At 23.1% G+C, this 21,809-nt stretch overlaps 3 protein-coding genes across 3 annotated transcripts; 2 read left to right on the top strand and 1 right to left on the bottom strand.

The window, feature by feature from the left end:
• The first annotated feature begins 113 nt into the window (after window positions 1-113).
• Window positions 114-5,020, top strand: LOC112591574 (U3 small nucleolar ribonucleoprotein protein IMP3). The gene is made up of 4 exons (XM_025335455.1): window positions 114-287; window positions 345-452; window positions 3,345-3,551; window positions 4,866-5,020. The coding sequence occupies exons 1-4, from the start codon at window positions 151-153 to the stop codon at window positions 4,960-4,962; spliced, it is 549 nt and encodes a 182-aa protein (XP_025191240.1). The 5' UTR covers window positions 114-150; the 3' UTR covers window positions 4,963-5,020.
• Window positions 5,021-7,262: 2,242 nt separating this feature from the next.
• LOC112599810 lies at window positions 7,263-10,634 on the bottom strand. The gene is made up of 4 exons (XM_025346872.1): window positions 10,603-10,634; window positions 9,733-9,849; window positions 8,815-8,937; window positions 7,263-7,392 (listed from the first exon to the last, which is right to left on the bottom strand). Exons 1-4 carry the CDS (start codon window positions 10,632-10,634, stop codon window positions 7,263-7,265), a joined length of 402 nt encoding a protein of 133 aa, XP_025202657.1.
• A 5,386-nt stretch (window positions 10,635-16,020) lies between these two features.
• LOC112599827 (cap-specific mRNA (nucleoside-2'-O-)-methyltransferase 2-like) lies at window positions 16,021-21,335 on the top strand. Its single transcript, XM_025346895.1, has 11 exons — window positions 16,021-16,502; window positions 18,634-18,954; window positions 19,020-19,220; window positions 19,291-19,402; window positions 19,470-19,682; window positions 19,748-20,007; window positions 20,088-20,273; window positions 20,412-20,569; window positions 20,655-20,895; window positions 20,969-21,161; window positions 21,244-21,335. Exons 1-11 carry the CDS (start codon window positions 16,269-16,271, stop codon window positions 21,333-21,335), a joined length of 2,211 nt encoding a protein of 736 aa, XP_025202680.1. The 5' UTR covers window positions 16,021-16,268.
• Window positions 21,336-21,809: the final 474 nt, after the last annotated feature.

Genomic DNA, 21,809 nt, shown 5'->3' on the forward strand with positions numbered 1-21,809 from the left:
TCTGTTATCTTATCATTTAACTCTTACAGTATCAACTATCAGACACGTTTTTGATATTTTGGAATGTTCTTATTTAGTTATTCTTTCGTTTATTAATTATTTGAATCGCATTGTTAAATAATTCTTAAATAAAATCATTATAACATCAAAATGGTTAGAAAATTAAAATTTCACGAACAAAAATTGTTGAAGAAAGTTGACTTCATATCATGGGAATTGGACAACAATTTACACGAATTAAAAATTATGAAGAAGTACATGATTCAAAAACGAGAACATTACACTTTGTAAGTTTATAATTTTTCAAGGTAAGAACAATTAATTGTATTTTTGGCGTGTTTTAGATATAATAGGTTATCCAGAGAAATACGGACTGTAGCAGAAAAGATTAAAAATTTAGAACCTAAAGATCCATTTCGAAATGAAAAAGGTGCTCAATTATTGGAAAAATTGTAAGATTGAATATCTAATATATTCTCTATCCTTAAATATTTCAATAAAAAAACAAATTTTTAATGTTTAAAACGTAGGAATTTTATGTTAAAAATAAAAATATTATTATTACTTAGAACCAATTTGATTGAAAATTAAAATACAGACATAAATTTAATTCAACTAAAATTACCTTCTTAATTTTGTTTAGTGTGTTTAAAATCTTTTATCTTACTGTTATTTTTAATTATTTTTAAAGCAATGTATAGTAGTATCTCAATAATTTATCATTTACTAGGTGTAAGGGGAAAAAATAATTTTGTTCAAATAATTATTACAACAAAATCAATTTGTATAATCTTCAAGTTCGACATTTAAACTTGACAATTATATAGCTTTTTATTAATTTAAACTAAACTACAATTAAATAAAATTAATATTACATTTTTTCATTGCATATTTCTGTTATTATCTATTATAATCACACATTGATACTTTCTTATCTAAATTAATAACTATTTTTAAATATTTGAGTAATATTTAATATTTTTTTAAAGCGTATATTAGTTAATATTTTATCTAAATCCGATTTGAATTGAACGTTAAAAAAAATGCGTACCACTCTGCTGTATTGTAAATCACTTAAATAGATATTATATTGAATTTAAATTCAATGATTTATGATTGTACATGAAAAACGATTGTGAATGGAAATAATCTGTCAGCCTAAATCATTAAATATATTTCATGATTTGTTTTTTTATACAGCTATTTAAATCATTTATTTTATTTTTGGCATTATATTAAGTAGATTTATTTTTTCCAATAACTTGCAATTTATTATATTATTATTTTATTATTATAACTATATATTATTTATATCATATTATTTTTATTCACTTTTAAGGCAAAGCTAGTATACCACAAAAAACAGTTTGAATAGATTAATAATATAAATAGGTAATATCTTAAAATTAATCTATATATTTTAGAAAATATCATTGTGTAAAGTAAATTTCTTTATATACATAAAAGCTTAAAATTTTCCATGAATTATTTTTAAATAATAATTATAACAAAATAAAGAACATTATTCACATAATATGTAATTTCAACCAATTATAAACTTCAAATGTTAATATAAAAAAAAAAAAATACTAGTGAACTACTCATAATGAATATTGTATTACATTTGTAAAACCTCTTAAATAATGGAAAACTATATAAAATTTAATTTGTAAATTCATCTTATTTTTACAAATTTTATAAAAATTTAAACTTTAAATACATTTAACAAACATTAAGCTGTGCCTATGAATTTTTAATATTTATATACAGTTATAAAAACGACTCATAAAAAATTGTGTTAAATGTCTTATGATTTTGACCTGATAAATAAATTTTTTTAACTATAGAAAAAAATGTTAAAAATTACTTAATATGCTACAAATAGCTCAAAAAGTTTTTATATTTTAAAAATTATACTATGTAATAAAAAATAGCAATTTAAATAGTTGATCAAAATTTCAAGTATTAAGGGTAATTTATATTTTAATTACAACAAAATAATAAAAAATTTCTAAAGATAAATTATGATTTTATGGCAAAAGGTTGAATATTTGCAATGTAGTAAAAATTTGAACTTCAAACATTCTTAATAAATAAATTTTGTTTTTCGACATTAGGTTGAAAACTTATAGAGAAGCTTGTGTTACATATTTAAATCTTAATATGAAGGCTATCTTGTTGTACGTGGTCTACCTGCAATTACCTGCTTATCGTATGCGCTCTACTACTCAATTTATCTTTACTATCGTAACTTAATGCTAATAAAGATTATCACTCTCTTTTACTGCATGATATAATTTTTGATTGTGTATTTAGTCATTGGTCGACAGTTCTTGGGTTTACACAGTTTTTATTTTCACTTTTCAATATACTTGCAAAAGAATTTTATACCATAATTCAAAACGAAGAATCAGCTACTAATTTTTTAATTTTTAAAAATTTTTTAGTAAATGTAGAAAATATATTGTGCGATAAATGTATCTATATATAATCTTTAAATTGTAATCGTAATCCGTGCCGGTCTAGATAATATTATTATTTTCAAAATTATATAAACTGCGATGTTTGTCGGAATAAAATAAATCTAAAAATACGGTTTCCAAATATTCCTATAATTCGACTTATCTGTATATAAAATTAATACTTGTACCTATCACTTGTGTATAGTGTGTATATGGTGTAATAAAAATAATTACTTATATTACTTACAATTGGAGTGGTAAAAACGGTAGAGTGCAATCAAACATAAAACGGTTGAGCGCATACTGCAGTTGTAATGTGGCCGGTAGAGCGCATACAACAAGGTAGCCAATATGAATATTAAAAATGTTATGAATTTATAACTACAAAATAATTTCCTAATTTCCTAACTCATTAATACTTATACACTTTTATCAAATTTTATGCTCAACTTTTTGTTTTTAAATTTATATTATCGATAACAATGATAACTAATGAAGACCTTATGTTAAATTTTTAAGGTTTTATAAAAAGCAAAAAAAAATTAATTATCTATACACTAAAACTTTTTTATTTAGTCCAAATCTAACATGTATACTTTAGTATACAACCCATCTGATCTAAATGTATTTTCAAAGTGGCTCAAAAGGTCCTTAATTTATTTTGTTTTCCGCAGTTATTAAAAAAAAGTGCTGAGAATTATTTGCTTTTTACTTCTCAAAATATAAATTAGACCAATTTGCTACTATAAACCATTTTTAATTGAAAATTAAACATTTTTTTTTTTTTTACTGTAAAAAAGGTCATTATTGCTGATAACAAAAAAAAAAAAAAAAAAATGTCCAATAATTCCAATATATTTCTAAATAAGTATTTTATTTTAGATACATGATGGGATTAATAACAACAAAAAGGAACTTTGAACTTTGTTCAAAGATAACTGCATCATGTTTTTGTAGACGCCGATTACCTGTTATAATGGTTCGGTCTAAAATGGTCCAAACACTGAAATCTGCTATCACCTATATAGAACAAGGGCATGTTCGAGTTGGTCCACAATTAATAAAAGATCCAGCATTTTTAGTATCAAGGTATGTCAAATATGTTTTATCCCATTTTTTTGCTTTAGTTTCATTTTATTGTATTTTTTGAGATAACCTAATTGTATGACTTAATGGTTAATATATGTAAATATTTCAAAATCTGATTAATCTTTAATAATTTTTAATTACTCTAAAGTATAAAAAATACCCTAGAAGATTAAGTTATTAAGTTGTATATTATACAGGTAATAATTATCTAATATTCTTAAGAAATTAACCTATTTTCCGTCTTTCAATAATTATTATTCTCTAAGCTTACCTTTTTCTCCATGCATAATTCATTAAATAACTTATTCTTACTTCTAATTTTCGAACTGAACACCTCACTTTTTTATATTATTCGTGTATTTACCTCAGAAAATCACTTTTTTATTCTATTAGAAAGTATAAAAATAAAACATGTTATGTTTGGAATAATATTATGATGTGATATTATTACATGCCCAAATGTATGAGTATACGTAATGGCTCAGTCTTATCTTCAGTCTCGTCTGATATCATTAAAAATAGTACTGCATCAGAAGTAATGCTCGATTTCGTTGGTTTTGTAAATTACTGCTATATCAGTAGTAATCCATTGCATCAGATTTGAAAAAAATTTAAATTACTGCTTTAGCAGTAACTGGACTGTGAACTTGTTAAAATAATTATAATTAATGAAATAGTTTAAATTTTGGATCGATATATTCATATACATTATGATATATCAACAATAACAAATATCAATTAGTGATCACAGTATTAAACAAATATTTATAGTGAATAAAATAATATAATGTTTTATTTGAAGTTGATTTATTTTTCAATTCTTTGCTTTTTATATTAAGAAAATTACATCTTTAGTTAAATTATTTTTCTCTTTTTTTTGTATTCATATTTTCAATTCATGTAGTTTTACTTTGTACTCTTAACCTTGAGGCATTTAAATATAAATAAATAAATTAAGATAACTATTTCCAATGGACAAAATATTAATTTCAAGTGACCGATATCAAAACCATACCAATATATGGCGTCTAAAGTTATGTATTATAGAAATTTTTTGGTTTTTAAGTTTACTATTGTTGTAATATCTATGAAATTAATATTGTTATATGACTTCAAAATGTATTTTCCAAGTCTGATCCATTTTAATAATAACAATTAAATAAATAATGTATATATTTTATTTAAAAACATTATAATTTTATAAATGAAACTTAAATTTTATAACTTAACATAATTCATAATACTTTATTAAATTTTAAGCTAAATCTTAAATTAAATAAAAATGTTTAACATTGAACAATATAATATTTTCAGACCTTTAGAAGATTTTGTTACGTGGGTGGATAATTCAGCTATCAAGAAACGTGTTCTTGAGTATAATGACCTAAGAGATGATTTTGAGATAATGTAAAATAATAATTTATTTAATTATAACTGATAAGTTTCTTTTTTAAATTTTTATACATGCCTATTTTATTAGTTATTATAAATAAACTATGTTTACATTTAACCATTTTGTTTTGAACTGCCATTCAACATATTATATATCCTTGTCTGTTGAGTTTATATGTGAAATTTGAACTAGTAATTTATTAGATTACTTAAAAATAGAAAAATAAATATTAGATAAGATTTAGGTGAACATTAGTGTATAGATTTTTTAAAATAAATTTAAAGGTTTTTGTTATTGTACATACAGATTTAATTAATTCTAGATATTTAAAGTTATAATTTACATATTGATCAATAACTATTTTTTCAAGATTTAATTATTGAAAATTAAATTTTATTATCTTAAGTATATTAATCATTGTTCTTTTAAAAGTGATATTTTTTTTAATCATATTTTTGTTATATTCTATTTTATATTAGTTGCTTAAAAATACTATAATGAAAATATATTTAATAAATATAAAATAGAGTATAACAACTATTGGTTTTATGTATTATTATTTATTTCTGTTCATTATTTTGATTATTTAAAAAAATAATTTCATACTATAAATTATACATATTCAATTTCAATTCAAAATCCATACCATATCATATACCTAGATTTATTTTGAAACTACATTCCTTCTCATATAGTCTATGCTAATGCCTCTATAAATGTTAGTGTTAAGTGGACTAATTAACAATATGATAATTACATAAGCATTATGATACTTTCCTAATTTTGATAGGCAATACATACAAAGTTAAACACTTACTTTGATTATATTATAAAATTTCCCTATCTAACAATTTGAACCACTTTATTTTTTTTACCTTATTTAATACCTATTTATAATAATTAGTTTTAGTTATTTATGTTTATATTAATTACATATTTTTCTAATGACACTTTTAAATAATTATTTTATACAATAATTATTACTGCAAGAGCTTTTATCAAATCCTACATCAAGCATGTCAAACATACAGCTAAATTGTATGTGGCTCATAGTTATAATATTAATGAACAAATTAAAAAAATAATAATAAAACAAAATTGTTAATTTTGTATTATAACTATCTTAAAGAATGGTATATTTGGTATACATTATTCATCATTATACTGTCTTATCTCCTGATTAACTGTTATTGAATAAGTATTATTGATAGTTATGTATATATATATATTAGATTAATAACGTAGGTATGCAACACGCATGCCTCTTTTATTGTCAACATCTAATCTAATTGTTCAATAACTACCGTGTGTTTGAGTTAAATTTTTTTTATGTATTTATTTTGTTTATAATGTTCCAAAAACTTAATATTTGAAAATGTCTTTGTCAAAATTAAGTAGTTGTAATAAATAAAAAATTACTGATGAACATCGTCAATTTCAAAAAAATTGGAATTGTAGTATTTTTGCAATGAAATAAATGATAAAATAATTTACTAATTTACAATAAAAAAAATTATTAATATTGCCAAATTAATGAAAAATAATTTAATTGCACCTATTGTGTTCATAAATAATAAAATTTAAAAAATTGTATGAAATGTTTTTTTTTTTTTTGGTAAATATTTATGTACAGCCTGTTTATGTGAATAGTGAACTATTCAATATATTTGGCTCACTTGATACTTTGAGTTTAACATGCCTGTACTATATTATTTACAATTAAACTACACAGAAGAACAAACTCTCATGTAACTATTAAAAATAATTAAAATTATACAAAATCTTAAATTACAAGTATTATTATTTATTACAATATCTTAAAAGTTAAACTAATTTTCCGTTCATTAAATTTCTAAGTACTTAAATTATTTAGATAAGCTATATTAATTTTGTAGATAAAATAACCTTTACATAGCCAAAGTTGACAAGATAATATTGACTTTGATTTAGATATATGTGTTTGATATAAAAATAAAAGTTAATAATATTTTTATACTGTTTATCAATTAATAATTACTATACTTTTATGCTATTATGTTATAATAATACATAAATACCACCAGTAAATATGATAATATGTTATATGTATTAAATTTATAGGAAACATTAAATTTAATTAAAGTTGGTAATTTAATCAAAAAAGTCAAAATATGTTTATTAAGCAATGTTACAATGCCCATTAACTATGTCCAAAATATACTCTAACCCACTAATGTGTCATCCTGTCAGAGAAAAATAGCGTTTTAATGAGTTCCCAAAAAAATCAAGCAAGATATACAACATAGTTTGTTATATAAATATTTATATCTGATAATTGTTTATAAGTACTTGAGTTTCCAGATGGTTTTGTAAAAATCTGTTAGAGTTGCATGCAAATGAATACATCCTTTGCAATCATATATTGCTTCACTGACTAAATTTATGTTCATCATATTTTTGAGCAACATACTGTTTATGAATTATTTTTAATTATTAATTTATAGGTACAACAATTTTAACAATTTTAGATAGGATATTTTCACAATATTATGTAATATATTGTGTATTAAACCATTTTAATTTTTTCCAATGACAAAATAATAATTTTCTCATAGACCATAATATAATTAATGTATATTCATATATTCTTGTGTTACTACTTTAAATTCAATAATATATATTATATATATTTAAATAAAACTATTTTATTTTTAAAAGATTGTGATTTAAAATTATAACCTTTGGTTACACTACTACAACTAAGAGTTACATATTATAATTTTAAAATATATACATTTATTTACTAAAATTTAAATAAATAAACACGTTTCCATTTAACTATTTGGTTTTCACTGCTACTTAACATATTTTGTTTAAACATTCTTGTATTGAGTTCATGTGTGAAATTCAAATTTATAATTTATTTGAGTGTTTAAAAATTAGTAAATAATTTTTTTGTTAAATATGGTTTAGCTTAACATTGGGAAATTTTTTTTTTCATTTCAAGATATTTATAAATTACCATAATTTATATATTGATAAATATTAAATAACTATTTTCCTAAGCCTTATTATATTTATTGAAAATTAAATTTTATCACGTTTACCAATTAGTGTAAAGATTGGTAATTTTATTATGCTTATCTCTATACTTCTACATAGGTAGTATTGATAATGTTTTTAGTATACAATGTATACATACATTTTTATTTTATTATATGTTAATTACATAATTAAAAATATCTAACAAATATAAGATAGAGTATAAAAACTATTTATTTATTAATTATTTATTATTATTTATTTAATATTAATTATTTCAAATAATAATTACACTCCAATAAATGGATATTTAATTTATATTCTTAATATAAATGCCCATATTCATTTTAAAATCAATAAGATATTAGTACCTATAGAAGCGTATACTGAGTGGTGCAAAGGCATGTTTTTTCACCACCAGAAAATTATTAAAATTGTATACATACAATATTATTTTTAATTTTATAACTATATTTATTTATATATATTTATAGACAGGTATAAAATTGTAATTTTTGTACATGTATTAGATCTTTTCAATTAAATTATTATCTCTATTTATATTCTAACATTGTGTAACCACCATAAATAATTAGGTTATTACCTATGACAACAACAGAATTTTTTAGTTACCAAATATATAATTTAAAATATATTTATTATTTAAAGAAATATATAGTTTATTAGGAAGAATTTTACTTAGGAAGTTGGATTATTGGTATATTGGAAATTATAAGTTGGGAATATGCCTTTGCATCACTAGTAATTGAACTTAATTTATGCCACTAAGTACCTTATAACATTATTCTTTTTCCTACACAAATAACTTATATCTAAATTTTTAATTACTTGAGTTTCCAGATGGTTTTATAAAGATCTTTAACAGTAGTTGAATGAATATCAACACATCTTTTACAATCATGTCTTGTTTCACTGGCTAAATTTATTTTTAACATATTCTTGAGCAACATACTGTTTATGAATAATTATTAATTTATAGGTACAAAACTTGGGTAATTTTAGATAGTTGTGTTCACAATACTATGTAGTATTTTGTGAGTAAATTATTTTAGTTTTTTTGTAATACAACACAAATCAGTCATATGTAAGATTAATGTATGTTCATAGTTCATATAATCTTTTGCTACTACTTTTAAACTAATCTATATTATAAAATAATAAAGCTAAAGAGTTTGTATTTTGTTTGTACGTGCTACTATATGAAACTATCTGTTTGATTTTAAAAAAAAAATGTTTGTGTTTAATAACAATTCTTGAGATATGTAATAGTCAGGAGCTAAGCAAAAGTAAATAAGTCTAAAAGACTGTTAAATGAAAACAAAATAATAGCACTGATGAATGATACAATGCGGTGGGTTAAAGATCGATAATGTTTAAAATGTCAATTAATAATAAAATAAGCTTTAAAAAGTTGGTGACATTTTAGAGAAAATAAGACTAAAAATATTGTCTATGAAGAAGTACTCTAAATTATTTATAAATAATCCAATTTCTTTTAAATTAAATGGCAAATATGATCGTGGGACATAGCTATTACATATATATTAGAAAGGATATTGGCAATATTATTATTATAATTCTTACATCCTTTCAGCAAGTATTTAATAATAAATTGAACAAAATTTGAATCATGTAAGAGGTGTTATTTTTTTTGGGTAACTAAATATCCTGGGACAGTCATATATGAAAATAAACCTCTTCATTTTTAAAGGTATTCATGGATTATTATATAAGATTGTAACCTACTTAGTGTTCCACATTATCCTAAACACAGACAAAAGATTTCCATTGGATGACTTTTGTTCTGTTGGAAACTGATTCATACTTTGGTTATATTTAACTATTAGAGATGGAAAATAATGTCTTGAGGTTTTAATTTATCTATCTGAAACCAATTCAAATGAGAAATAAATAAAAATATATCATTTAAATTACATGTACTCACAATTTTTTTAATGTTTTATGTGGCCTTTATTTGTTTAATTATTTTTTTAATGTAGTTCTTTTTCTTTAAAGAACTACCTTTAAGCAATGATTTAAATATTTAGTTGTTAACTACCTATTTAATAGTTACTTTTAACTCATCATAGAGGAGGGTGAACTGGATAGTTGACGAATGGTCATTGCTCATTGGCCAAAATTCAGGAATTAGTCATAACTCACCGTTCAGGTGATATTAATATTTAATTTTCTGATTGGCTTACTAAAACATGGTAGTAAATGTCTAACTGTATCTATCAAAACGTAACCATGGTATAGAATATACATAAAAAAATTACTATTTTTGTATAACTATGAATTTGTTTAAAACTATTTACGTATTAATTATTAATTAGAAATGAAATATTTATTTAATTAAATATTAAATTATTTGGTTTCAATAATACATTTGTTGTGAGTATATTAAATATATAATTAATTTAACAGAAAAAAAATTTACAATATTTTCAAGAAATGAGATCTATCATCTATAGCAACATAATTGTTAAATAAAAAAAATATAAATTGAACCGAATGAATCAATTTACAAATGTTTTCAATGACCATAATTATTTGTCACTGTGGTGTGCTAGTATTTTGAGAGATGTAAGATAATCTTACTAAGATTCGACTCACCGCAAACTTGACTTACCATAAAAAGTTGACATGTTGATGACTGGAACCGTGCATTTTTCGATATATGAAAGGAAAATAAGACAGTATTTTTTTTTTATTTTTTTTTCAAGTTTAAACAGCTCATTTTACCAGGAAACCGCGTTCAATTGTCTGACTAGCCGGATTTAATGAACAGTCTAGTTGATACTACATTCCTAAATCCTAAACTAAAAATGTCTTACGGCTGAAAATGCATCAATGTTGAAAAGCTTATTGCAAAACTTTTGATTCATTAAAATTTGGGAAATAGGGACCAGGTACATGAAAAAATAATGGGCATTGACAAAATATTATGAAATAATGCCATTGAAAAAATAATTTATCAATAATTAATACTACGTAAAATTACAGGTGAACTAATTATTATGGTCAAAAAAGTTCAGTGTTTTTCAGTTGCAAACTAAGTAGCAGACGATAGCTGTCTAAATATTAAGTAGACAAAATACCACCAGCATATATTATTATACCAGTAGAATATGTTAAATTTAGAGTGGCTACAACAAAATCGTTGACTAAGCTGCATAATATAGTACTATGCGAAGCTTTGCTGTTGGTTCAAGTTGCAACCGAATAATAAAATTACCATAGTTGTAAATAAATAAAAAGTAAAGGTAGTTTTGGACTAATCGACGATAACAATGGCAGTATATTGAACATCAGAAACTACTTTACACCGTTTTTCATTATTCTTTAAATACACATGAATAACAGTCTAAAAATTTAAAAATTAGTCGCCCATGTAGTCTGTATGAGAAAAAATAGAAAAAATCCTGGATTTTTATTTTAAAATTGCTTTATCTACATAATGATAAAACAAGATTTATAATTCTCAATATTTACATATAATACAATTCTACAGTTTTAATACTTATCCATGTATGATAATTAATGTAACAAATTAGCCAAATTAGCAACATTTATAATTAGTAATAATAACACATACACATTTATAATTATCAAATATGTATATTTAAGAATAATTTCGTAACTTTGTAACTTTTTTTTATATTGACTTTTTATACATACAATTATAGTTCAACAATTTTAGAGAATAACAATTATACAATAAAATTAGATGTTAAAGCTGGACTTCAATATAAAGGCCGTAATTTAATTTATGACTATTTCTGATTTAGAGTTAAAAATAGGAAAAAGGTTTGGGGTGATATAAAGGGCTTGTTTCATGTACAGAGAAAAACAGCTAAAAAGAATGTGGGATAAATTATAAGGACTTTCTGTTAAATGTAAGGTGCAGAATTGAGAGTTATTTAAATCCAGTTTGTATGCATGTGGCAGGTAGAAGTGTGTGACCGTAAGCGATTAAATTATGTAATGGTTATTCTAGATAGGTGGAAGTTTATATTGGGTGGCAAATTCTGCTGGGACATTTGACAATTAGGTGGACCAAATGTGTTTAATGTGATGATGTAGAAATAGAGTGAAATCAGTAAGAAGTTGGGTAAGAGAGATTCATATTGACTGGTGAAGTGAATTTGTTTAATGCAAAGAATTCAATGCTAGAATTATTTGTCTATGCCTGTCCTTTTTCTTATTTGTGGTCCCATTTCGATGATCCAAATTTTTGCAGTAAGGTTTTGGAATGATGTATTCCCGAATTATGTGTTATATTTTACAATTATTGGGTCGATATATACAGCAAGAAATGCATAGCCTATGCACAGAACATTATTTGTTTTAAACTTCTTTTAGTTCGATACCATTAACTATGACGTTTATGAGTATCCGTCTTAGGGACATCATTTTCTTTCCAATATACTCTTTTATCATTTCTTCTAGGTTAAATTCCGAAAGTTCATCTAAAATATTAAGGTAGAACAATTATTTTAAAAAGATGTTGATAAGGTTAAATATTTATTATTTTTTATTACCTCTAAGATCTGATAAATACTTTTTAATGTTTTCCTCTTCTAAAAAAATATAATATTATTATACAATATTGATTACAAATATACAAGCGTGAACAATTTAGATGTAATTTATACGCAATTATTAAAAATTATTATGGTTAAAATATTATAATTCATAAAAAAAATTTAATAAAATTTCATCAATGGACTCTTCGTTGTGACATTTTGTTTTTACAATTTGATTATTCCTTCAGACAAGTTTGAAATTATTTTTTTCATTTCTTCTAAAAAATGGAGACAGATTAATTAGTTTATAAATATTTTTTTGGTTCTATATTTTATATTACCATTATATTTCAATAAAAACTTTTTGTCACTAATCAAATCTAAAAAAATATAATATATAAAAAAATTAATATTAATATATTACATTATCAATTACAATTTACATGTGTGAAAAGTGTAGATGTGTATTATGTATATATATTCAAAATTATATTTGTTTAAATATTATAACAAAGAAAAATAATTTAAAAATATTAACTTGATAATATAATGCCTATTTGACTCTTGGTGAGGGCATTATTTTTACCTTCTTTCAATATCTGAATTTTTTCTTTTAATTGATTATTTATTTATTTTTACTTCATATGAAAATTTAAAATACAGTATAGTAAGTTAATTTGAGTGATTTTTATAAAAAATTTGAAGGTTTTTTATTTTTGTTTTATTATTATGATCTAATAACCCTCGTACAACATTCTCTGTTTCTAAGAAAAAAAATAAATATAAAAATAATATTTATAGTTATGTTACAATGCTGATCACAAATAAACAAAATTTGAAAACTGTAGATGTGTATTATGTGCAAATATTAAAAATTATTATGGTTTAAATATTATATTTTTACTTCATAAAATAATTTAAAAATATTAACCTCCTGATATTTTTCTAAATCAAAGTTTGATGAGGGCATTATTTTCTTTCAATTTTTGAATTTCTTTTGTTAATTGATAGTTTATTTTTTTAAATTTATTTGAAAATTTAAAATCCAATATAGTAGGTTCATTTGAGTAATTTTTATAAAAATGTTTAAGGCTTTTTATTTTTGTTTTACCAATAGAACACAATAACTTTTGTACTGTTATACTCTCTTCTATTTCTGAAAAAAAATAATATTTATGTTACAATGTTAATCACTAATAAAAATTTTTTGAAAATTATAGATGTGTATTATGTGCGAATATTAAAAATTATTATGGTTCAAATATTAATTTTTACTTCATAAAAAAATTTAAAAATAATAACCTAATAATTTTGTCGATTGACACTTTGTGAGGACATTTTTTTTTCTAATAACCTATTCCTTCTTCTAAAAAATTACAATACAAATTCATAAGTTTTAAAATCTAAGCTCCAGTATTGGTTATATATAAATATACAATTGTTTAGACAAGACAAGATAAGATCCTAAAGTCTTATCAAGGGCAGTGGCGACTCTTGGGTTTTTAATGAAGTAGTGCACGTCCAAAAAAATATAACCAATATTATATAAATTATAAATGGTATTAAATAATTGTTTACAAATTTTAGTTATTCATCAATTACCTTTTATTTTGTTTATATTTTATGTCTGGAATAGGCCTACTTTTTTTTTTTTTATTTCCATCTTCTTCTCTAACGATATTGTTGAAAAATTACATTATAGTATTTGATATACTGAATTAATTTTAAAAATTGAAATCAAATACACGAATAATATTATTATACGTTAATGTGGGTGGTCGATAAAAAACATAAATAAGATTGTATTGTTTTGAATTTCCGATGATAAATATTAAATAATGATCGACTAGCATTACCAGCTGATAATCGGAGTAAAATAAACGAATGAAAATAAAAATAAATTATAATGCCGATGCCGACGCGTAACGACGCGGCGACGTCGAAAATAATTTTCGGAAAACAAGTAACAACTTAATTGGTTATGAGTTATGACTTATGTCACTTATGTTTACAGAACTACAGAAACGAATGTGCATTGTAATATTTTGTGAACATCAATTCCATTATAACAAGGGTTGCTTGTTTCGATTTGTTGTAATTTTTACACTGTACAAATGTACGCAGCGATTTTGTGCACAACTGCAATACACCAGTACTCAGTACTGCACCATTATAATATACATCGTCACCGATAACCGTCTAGTCCGCCTGACTGTTTAGGTACATTTTAAATATACAATATGATGCCATGTGTACGATTTACTATATAAAAATACGAAAGTATTTTTGAAAATAACCTAAATTTAATACTAAAATTGGAAAATAAGCTATTTGTAAGTTTTTTATTGCTTATGAACAAAGCTTAAATGACAATTAATGTATATTGTAGTCAATTATACGCATAGGCGAAATTGCGGGTCAGGCCAGTCAGGTCTGATCCAGTGGCGTAATTAGGAATTGGTTCTGTGGTGGGACATAAGTTTATATACTAACGTTATAGTGGAGGGCTATGCCCCCCTTTATTCAAAAAGTTTCATAGATCTCAATATTATATTAATTTATTATTACAAATTAAAGTACAAGGAATAGGTATGTATGATGTACTGTAGAAAAATAAAACAAATTTAGTAAATTAGTACCTTTTAAATCTAATGGATCAATGATTGATAATTTTTGTTTAAAATAAACACTTCAAAATGGTTAGAGCCCACGATACAACTTTTTAGAGTGTTCATGAAAAATCTAAAACACAGTCATAGTAATTTAATAAGATATACCTATTATAAAAACTAACATGTATAGTAAATACTATATTATAATGACGTGTTTCGAATTTTCCATTCATCTAAAACCCTAATAGCAAGTTGACCTATCATTACTGATTATCAATCACATCTAAGTAAATGAAAAATGTTCTCAACGACAAATATCGATAATACATTTTTCTCATCAATCTGTCTGTAGATATCAGCTATCAGAAGTCAGGTAACAACTGTCAAAGTGTCAAAACTCAAAACTCAATAGTCAATACTTAACGTTAACAGTGTCAACTTACAAAGTTACACTTAAGAGGACGTCGTATCCGCATATGTTGTCTTCGTCTTACAAATGCGTAACATGGCAAATAGTACTCTCAGAAGATCACGTTTAGCTCCTTCAGCTTGAAAATTAGAATGAATTGACCTCTTTTGAAATTTAAAAGTGAGATTATTATCTAGGGCATCTCATAGGCTTTTTATTATATTTTAATTTTAAAGCGAGTTATGTGTGTTTACTGCCGTGTACAACATTAATCCATATTCTATATCTAAACATACAGCACACCATACTATTACTACCACCATAAACTATTATGATAGCCAGTGTCACTAGATGATAAAAATAAATACCAATAATGACACGCGGACACACGGTATTAGAAAATAAGGCGCGCACGACACATCATAATATTCGATAACAGTAGAAAGCTGTTATCATTGAAAAAATCAGGCCAATGACCATTCTGATTTTAATATTTTATAATATATTCTAAATAAATTTCTAATTCTAGTATTCGCTCAACGCTCAACGTTGATCTTCAAAGTTCTAAGTTCTTACTCATAATTTGCAAATCGTAATACACAAAAAATGCTAGTTAATAGGGATTAAAATGTAATGTTAATTGTTATTAAATATTTTAAATTCCATAATTATCGTCCATTATAAATTACTTTCCAAGTAGTAGTAAATTATTTTTTTTAAATTCTACGAGTAATGCAAACTAAAATGGACAAAACCGAAGATTCATTTAATAACAATTACACTTCTTACGAGTACTCAAAAGAAGATGGGATAAGGGACAAGAAACACTATAACGGCTACCAAAACAAATCATCGCAATATGACGAAGTTATAGCTCAATTGTTTTCTAAGCAATTTTGCATACCAAATCAAAGCAAATGGAAACTTCCTAATCCAGACACCATGCTAAGTCAGTGTAAATGGGAGGTAATTTAAGACATTAAGTTTCATTTTTAACTTTTATATTGTTTATACATACATTAACTAAATATATATAAATAAATCAATGTTTAGCAAACTAATTATTATTTGATACTAACATTTCAATCAACATAAAAATTAAGATCATTATACATAATATATTTTATATTAATTTATTAGGTGCACAATGAATTTTTAACATATTGTAATTTATTAAAGTTTTAGACATTTAAAAATGATAAGAATGATTTAAATAATTTATATTTTTCACATATTGATTTAGTTTCAAAAGAATTATAAATTATTGTAATTACCTAATAAATAATAACAATTAAGTATTTTTATGTACTAGGAAAAATATAATCTAGACTGTTAAATGAATTATACAAGCAGTGTATTAATGGCAAAAAAAAACCAGTTCATAATTTTAGATTAGGCTTGTTATCCCCTAAGATGATAGAAAATTAAAATAATGATAGCATTATGGCATACTATAATTTGTAACTTTATTATTTTTTGACTTATATTATATTATTGTAAATGATTATCTAATATACCTGTGTTTTTAAAAGACACTACACAATTTCATGGTATTTGAATTCATATAATATTAAAAATAACATTTTAAATAACTACAAAAATATAAATAATTTATATTATAAGTTAAATTACTAAACCAACATAGTATACAAATCATAATTTATAAATATTAGTAAACCTAAAAATTTTCAAGGGTCAACACTCAACCTTAGATAGGTACTTTAAAAATATTCCTTGTAAATAATTATATCCAATTATTAATTAGTGTCAATTTGTAGTTTTATTTTGTGATACTGATGGTATTTTTTTTTAAATATATCTATTGTTAATGAATAGAAATTTTTATTAATATAGATGGACAGACTTTGTTAAAACAAAATTCTTTTTTTTTTTTTAATTTTAAACCCAATGTGTAATTCAGTTATATTATAAGTTAATCATATTATATTTTAAATTACATTTTCAACCAAAAATAAGCAATCAAAGTTGAAATTTTCAATTTTGTAGTGCATATAATCCTCTCCAAATCTTATTATTAAATATTTATTTTATCATTCTTAAAATAAGTATGTTGTAATAAAATATAATGTTTTGAATTTTATTATCAGATAATCTTAATTTGGGCTCCAAATGATAGATAGGTACTTATTCTTAAATAGACCAGATTAGATAAAAATAAAATACACAGGCATATTAAGTAGTGAAATTCCCAGTAATTATGAATTGCATAGTATCAGGCCCGAATTAACATTATCGTAGGCTCTAAATACAGATAAATAAAAAAGAATGCTACAAAATATTGTAGCCACACATTTTCGTAGGCCTAAAAATGTTTTTAGATCCTAGGCACAGTGTCTATAGTGCCTAATGGCTAATATGGCCTTGCATAGTACTGATGTTAATGCATTAAGATAAATTGATTTAATATTTTTTATTTACATTCAAGATTGTAATAATTAGGGTTTGGAAGTTATAAGAGCTAAAAGAGACAAAATATGCATGAAAAAATTTGAAATATGCAAAAACTTATTAAAAACTCACTATTTAAAAACATATAACAATGTTCTTATTTCTTATGTTTATTGATTATTAGTTATTGTTATTACTATTAAATATTAATTACTATTTTATTAATATGCACAAGAAAAAAAAAATTATATTATTGAAAAATTAAATAAGATTATTTAAAATACATAGTTTGAAAAAACTATTAAATATGCATGATATGCATATGAAAATAAAGAAATATGCTCTCTTTTTTTTAGAATCAATGAAATATGTATTTTTAATTTTCAGTTTTTAAACTCAATATTATGTAGCTCAGTTTTCTAGCTTGGTCTGCTATAAATCAATAGCATACTGAACAATATACAACTCCTATATTTTTTAAGTCCTAGTATTAATAATTATATAAATATATATATTTTGTTATAAATGTTATAATAGTTGTTTGATAGTTTAAAAGCTTATAAAATAATAATAACAATAATAATATGAGGTAATAATTAATAAAAAGTAAAAACTATTAAACTTAAGAGTACTTATTTAATTGTTATTCTAAATATACTAAATAAAATTTTATTATATTTTTTTTTAGTTACCAGATTTTATACGTTTAAAAAAATCACTTAATAAAGTTAAGGATAAACTTGATGATTTTAATTTAGCTGAATGGCATAAGAATACAAAACAAACAAATCCAGCTGGTAAAGTCTTACCTAAAGTTAAAGGAATTGGACATCCAGAGTTATTGACTGGGGCTTGGTTGAAGTTTTTTGAACTATTAAATGATTATAAACTAATACCTCAGAAAAGTATTGATAATGGTAAATTGTATAGTGTTCATTTATGTGAAGCTCCTGGTGGTTTTATTTCTGCTCTCAACCACTTTATTGTTAGCCAAGAAATAGATGTTGAAGTAAGTTACTTCAATAAGTTTTAATAATTATTTTATTTATTTTTTATTTTTTTTTGTCATCCAAGTGGGATTGGATAGGAGTTTCATTAAATCCATATCATGAAGGAAACGGTAATCCTGATTTAATAAATGATGATCGATTCATGTTATTTTCAATAAATCATTGGTTTTTTGGTAAGGATCATACTGGCGATATTTTCCAAAAATATTTCTACAAAGATTTATATGCCTTTATTAAAAATCGTTTTGGTGAAGAAGCAAACTTGGTAAATAAAACTTTTATTTGTCAGTTGTATTTATTATTTTAAATAATATTTTTATTTTTTTAATCTCCAGGTAACAGCTGATGGCAGTATGGACTGCCAAAATAATCCTGATGAACAAGAAAATGTAGTAATGCGACTTCATATAGTTGAAACTATGGTCGCCTTAATGATACTTCAAGAAGGTTGTATTAATATTAGACATATTTGTGAATTTTTAGTTTTGATAATGTTTTTGAAAAAAATATTTAGGTGGTACTTTTGTTCTAAAAATGTTCACTTTATTTGAATGCAATTCATTATGTCGAATATATTTGTTATGCTGTGCTTTTGATTCAGTACAAATAAAAAAACCAGTTACTAGTAAACAAGGAAATTCTGAAGTTTATATTATATGTTGTGGGTACAAGGGCTTACAACATGTGGAACCTTGGATTCATACATATTTTTCAACTATTGATCGTAGTATGTATTATTGAAAGCCATAAATATTGATTTTTTTCTACATGTGACTTATTTTATTATTTTAGCTGTGTCTGATAATTGTTTATTTCCATTAAAAGAATTGCCTAAAGATTTCTTATCTTCTATGTATAATTGCTCAAAATATTTTAGTGAACTACAAATGCAAGTTATTGAAAACAACATAGAACGATTTGTAAAAAAAAATGAAAATGACATTAAATATTTAACTGAGTTACAATATTGGGTTGCTAAAACATATGTTAATAGATATAAAGTAAAATCAATAGACCCATCTCAGGAAATAGTTGGACAAAATAAACTTCAGGTAAAAGTAAAAAATCAAATGATAAAATTTGTATTCTATTTACTTATTTTATAAATACTAAATTATTTTAAATTAAATAGAGTTTTCAGTATGATTTGCCAAAAGTTTCGTCTACAAAGTTAGTCATGGATTATTCATTTTCTGAGAAACAACGCAGGATAGAATGTCAAGCATTGGATGAAGCAAAGTTACTTCAATATGAAATAAACATGTTTAAACAATATCAATGGCAATATGATTCAACTGTTTTGTGGTTTACTGCAGAGGTTAATTTCATAATTTGATTTTATAGTAATATCATAGTAGTAAAATAGTAAAAATAATCAGTTTTTGATGAAATTATATTTATTTTGTATTCTTAACAAATGATTAGAATTGGTTAAATTTTTTATTTTTTCATACAGGATGCCAAAATTCAATCATCTGATTTTAATATACAAATGGGTAAACCTGTATCTGTGATACGTAACTCTAAGTTTTGTGTGAATACACTAATTGACTATAGTAATCGAGCAAGATCATTATTTACTATTCCTATTGAGGATAATATTAAGCGTAGAGAGTTAGTTTTAAATTCATTTTAATTTATGAGTAAAATTTTTATCAAACTTATAATTTTAATATGGAATATTTTTTATGTATTACAGTTATTTTTGGCTTCAAATTCCAAGACAAACTATTAATGGACAATTAATTGTTTGCGACCTAACATCAATATATATCAGCGATTGTATCAACAATAATAGAAAACAACATGATTCTTTGATTGCTATCTTAGAATCATTTGAAAAACTTCAAACTTCTGATAGTTTATTAGTAATTGGATATCCGTTGCTTACTCAAGTGAATGTTGGTGTTTTCTTTATGCTCCTTAATATGTTCCTAAAGGTATTTTAAATTTACCTTATAATAATTTTTAAAACTAAATATTTTAATTGCATTATTTTATATTTCATTTTAGACAGGTATAATGAAACCTGATGAAATGGGTCATGCTTTTGTGTTTTGCTCAAAAGTTAATGATAAACATGCAGACGAATTAATAACTCTTTTAAAGAAATTAAAAGAGTATATTAAAGATCCTAGTATCATAGATATAGTTGAAAAACAAGAACAATCTTTGATATCATTCTTTCCAATTAAGAAACTTATGTGTAAGTTATATTTTTTTATATTGTTAAATTATTAAACGTGTTCATAACTGAAATAACTTTAAAATATATATTTATGTTTCAGTTCAACCTATTTATAAAGATATTGTTACTGTTAATTGTTTGATTTTAATCAATGAAGTGAAAAAAACTGTCTGTTCTTACTTGCAACATTAATAAATAGTTTGTTATAAGAAGACAGTTAACTATTTATTTTTTCATTCATTGTTAATGTATTATTTTGTTAAAATATACTATATCCAATATTTGAATCATTAAAAATATAGATAAATTGTGATAATTATTATTAAAATGCTTACTATATAACATATTAATATTATTATAATGTTTCTTGCACATTTTATTTATTTATTTATTTATACCCAACTTATTTTATAAATATGTTTTAAAGTAAATTTGGAAAATAATATTAAAATACCATTATATACTTACAAATATATTTTTCTTATCTTTTGTAATGTACTAATCAAATTTAAATTGCCTATTGTGATTATGTTTGGAAAAGACTGATGATTGTAATATTTTAAGTCATTATTTAATTATAGCATAAACATATGTTTACAATAATTGAATATTATATATATATATATAAAAGCATAATATATATTAATATGATTCAAAAAAATAATT

This window comes from Melanaphis sacchari, unplaced genomic scaffold, assembly GCF_002803265.2.
Source record: "Melanaphis sacchari strain LSU unplaced genomic scaffold, SCAv2.0 Contig0_pilon_pilon, whole genome shotgun sequence".
Lineage (NCBI taxonomy): Eukaryota > Metazoa > Arthropoda > Insecta > Hemiptera > Aphididae > Melanaphis > Melanaphis sacchari.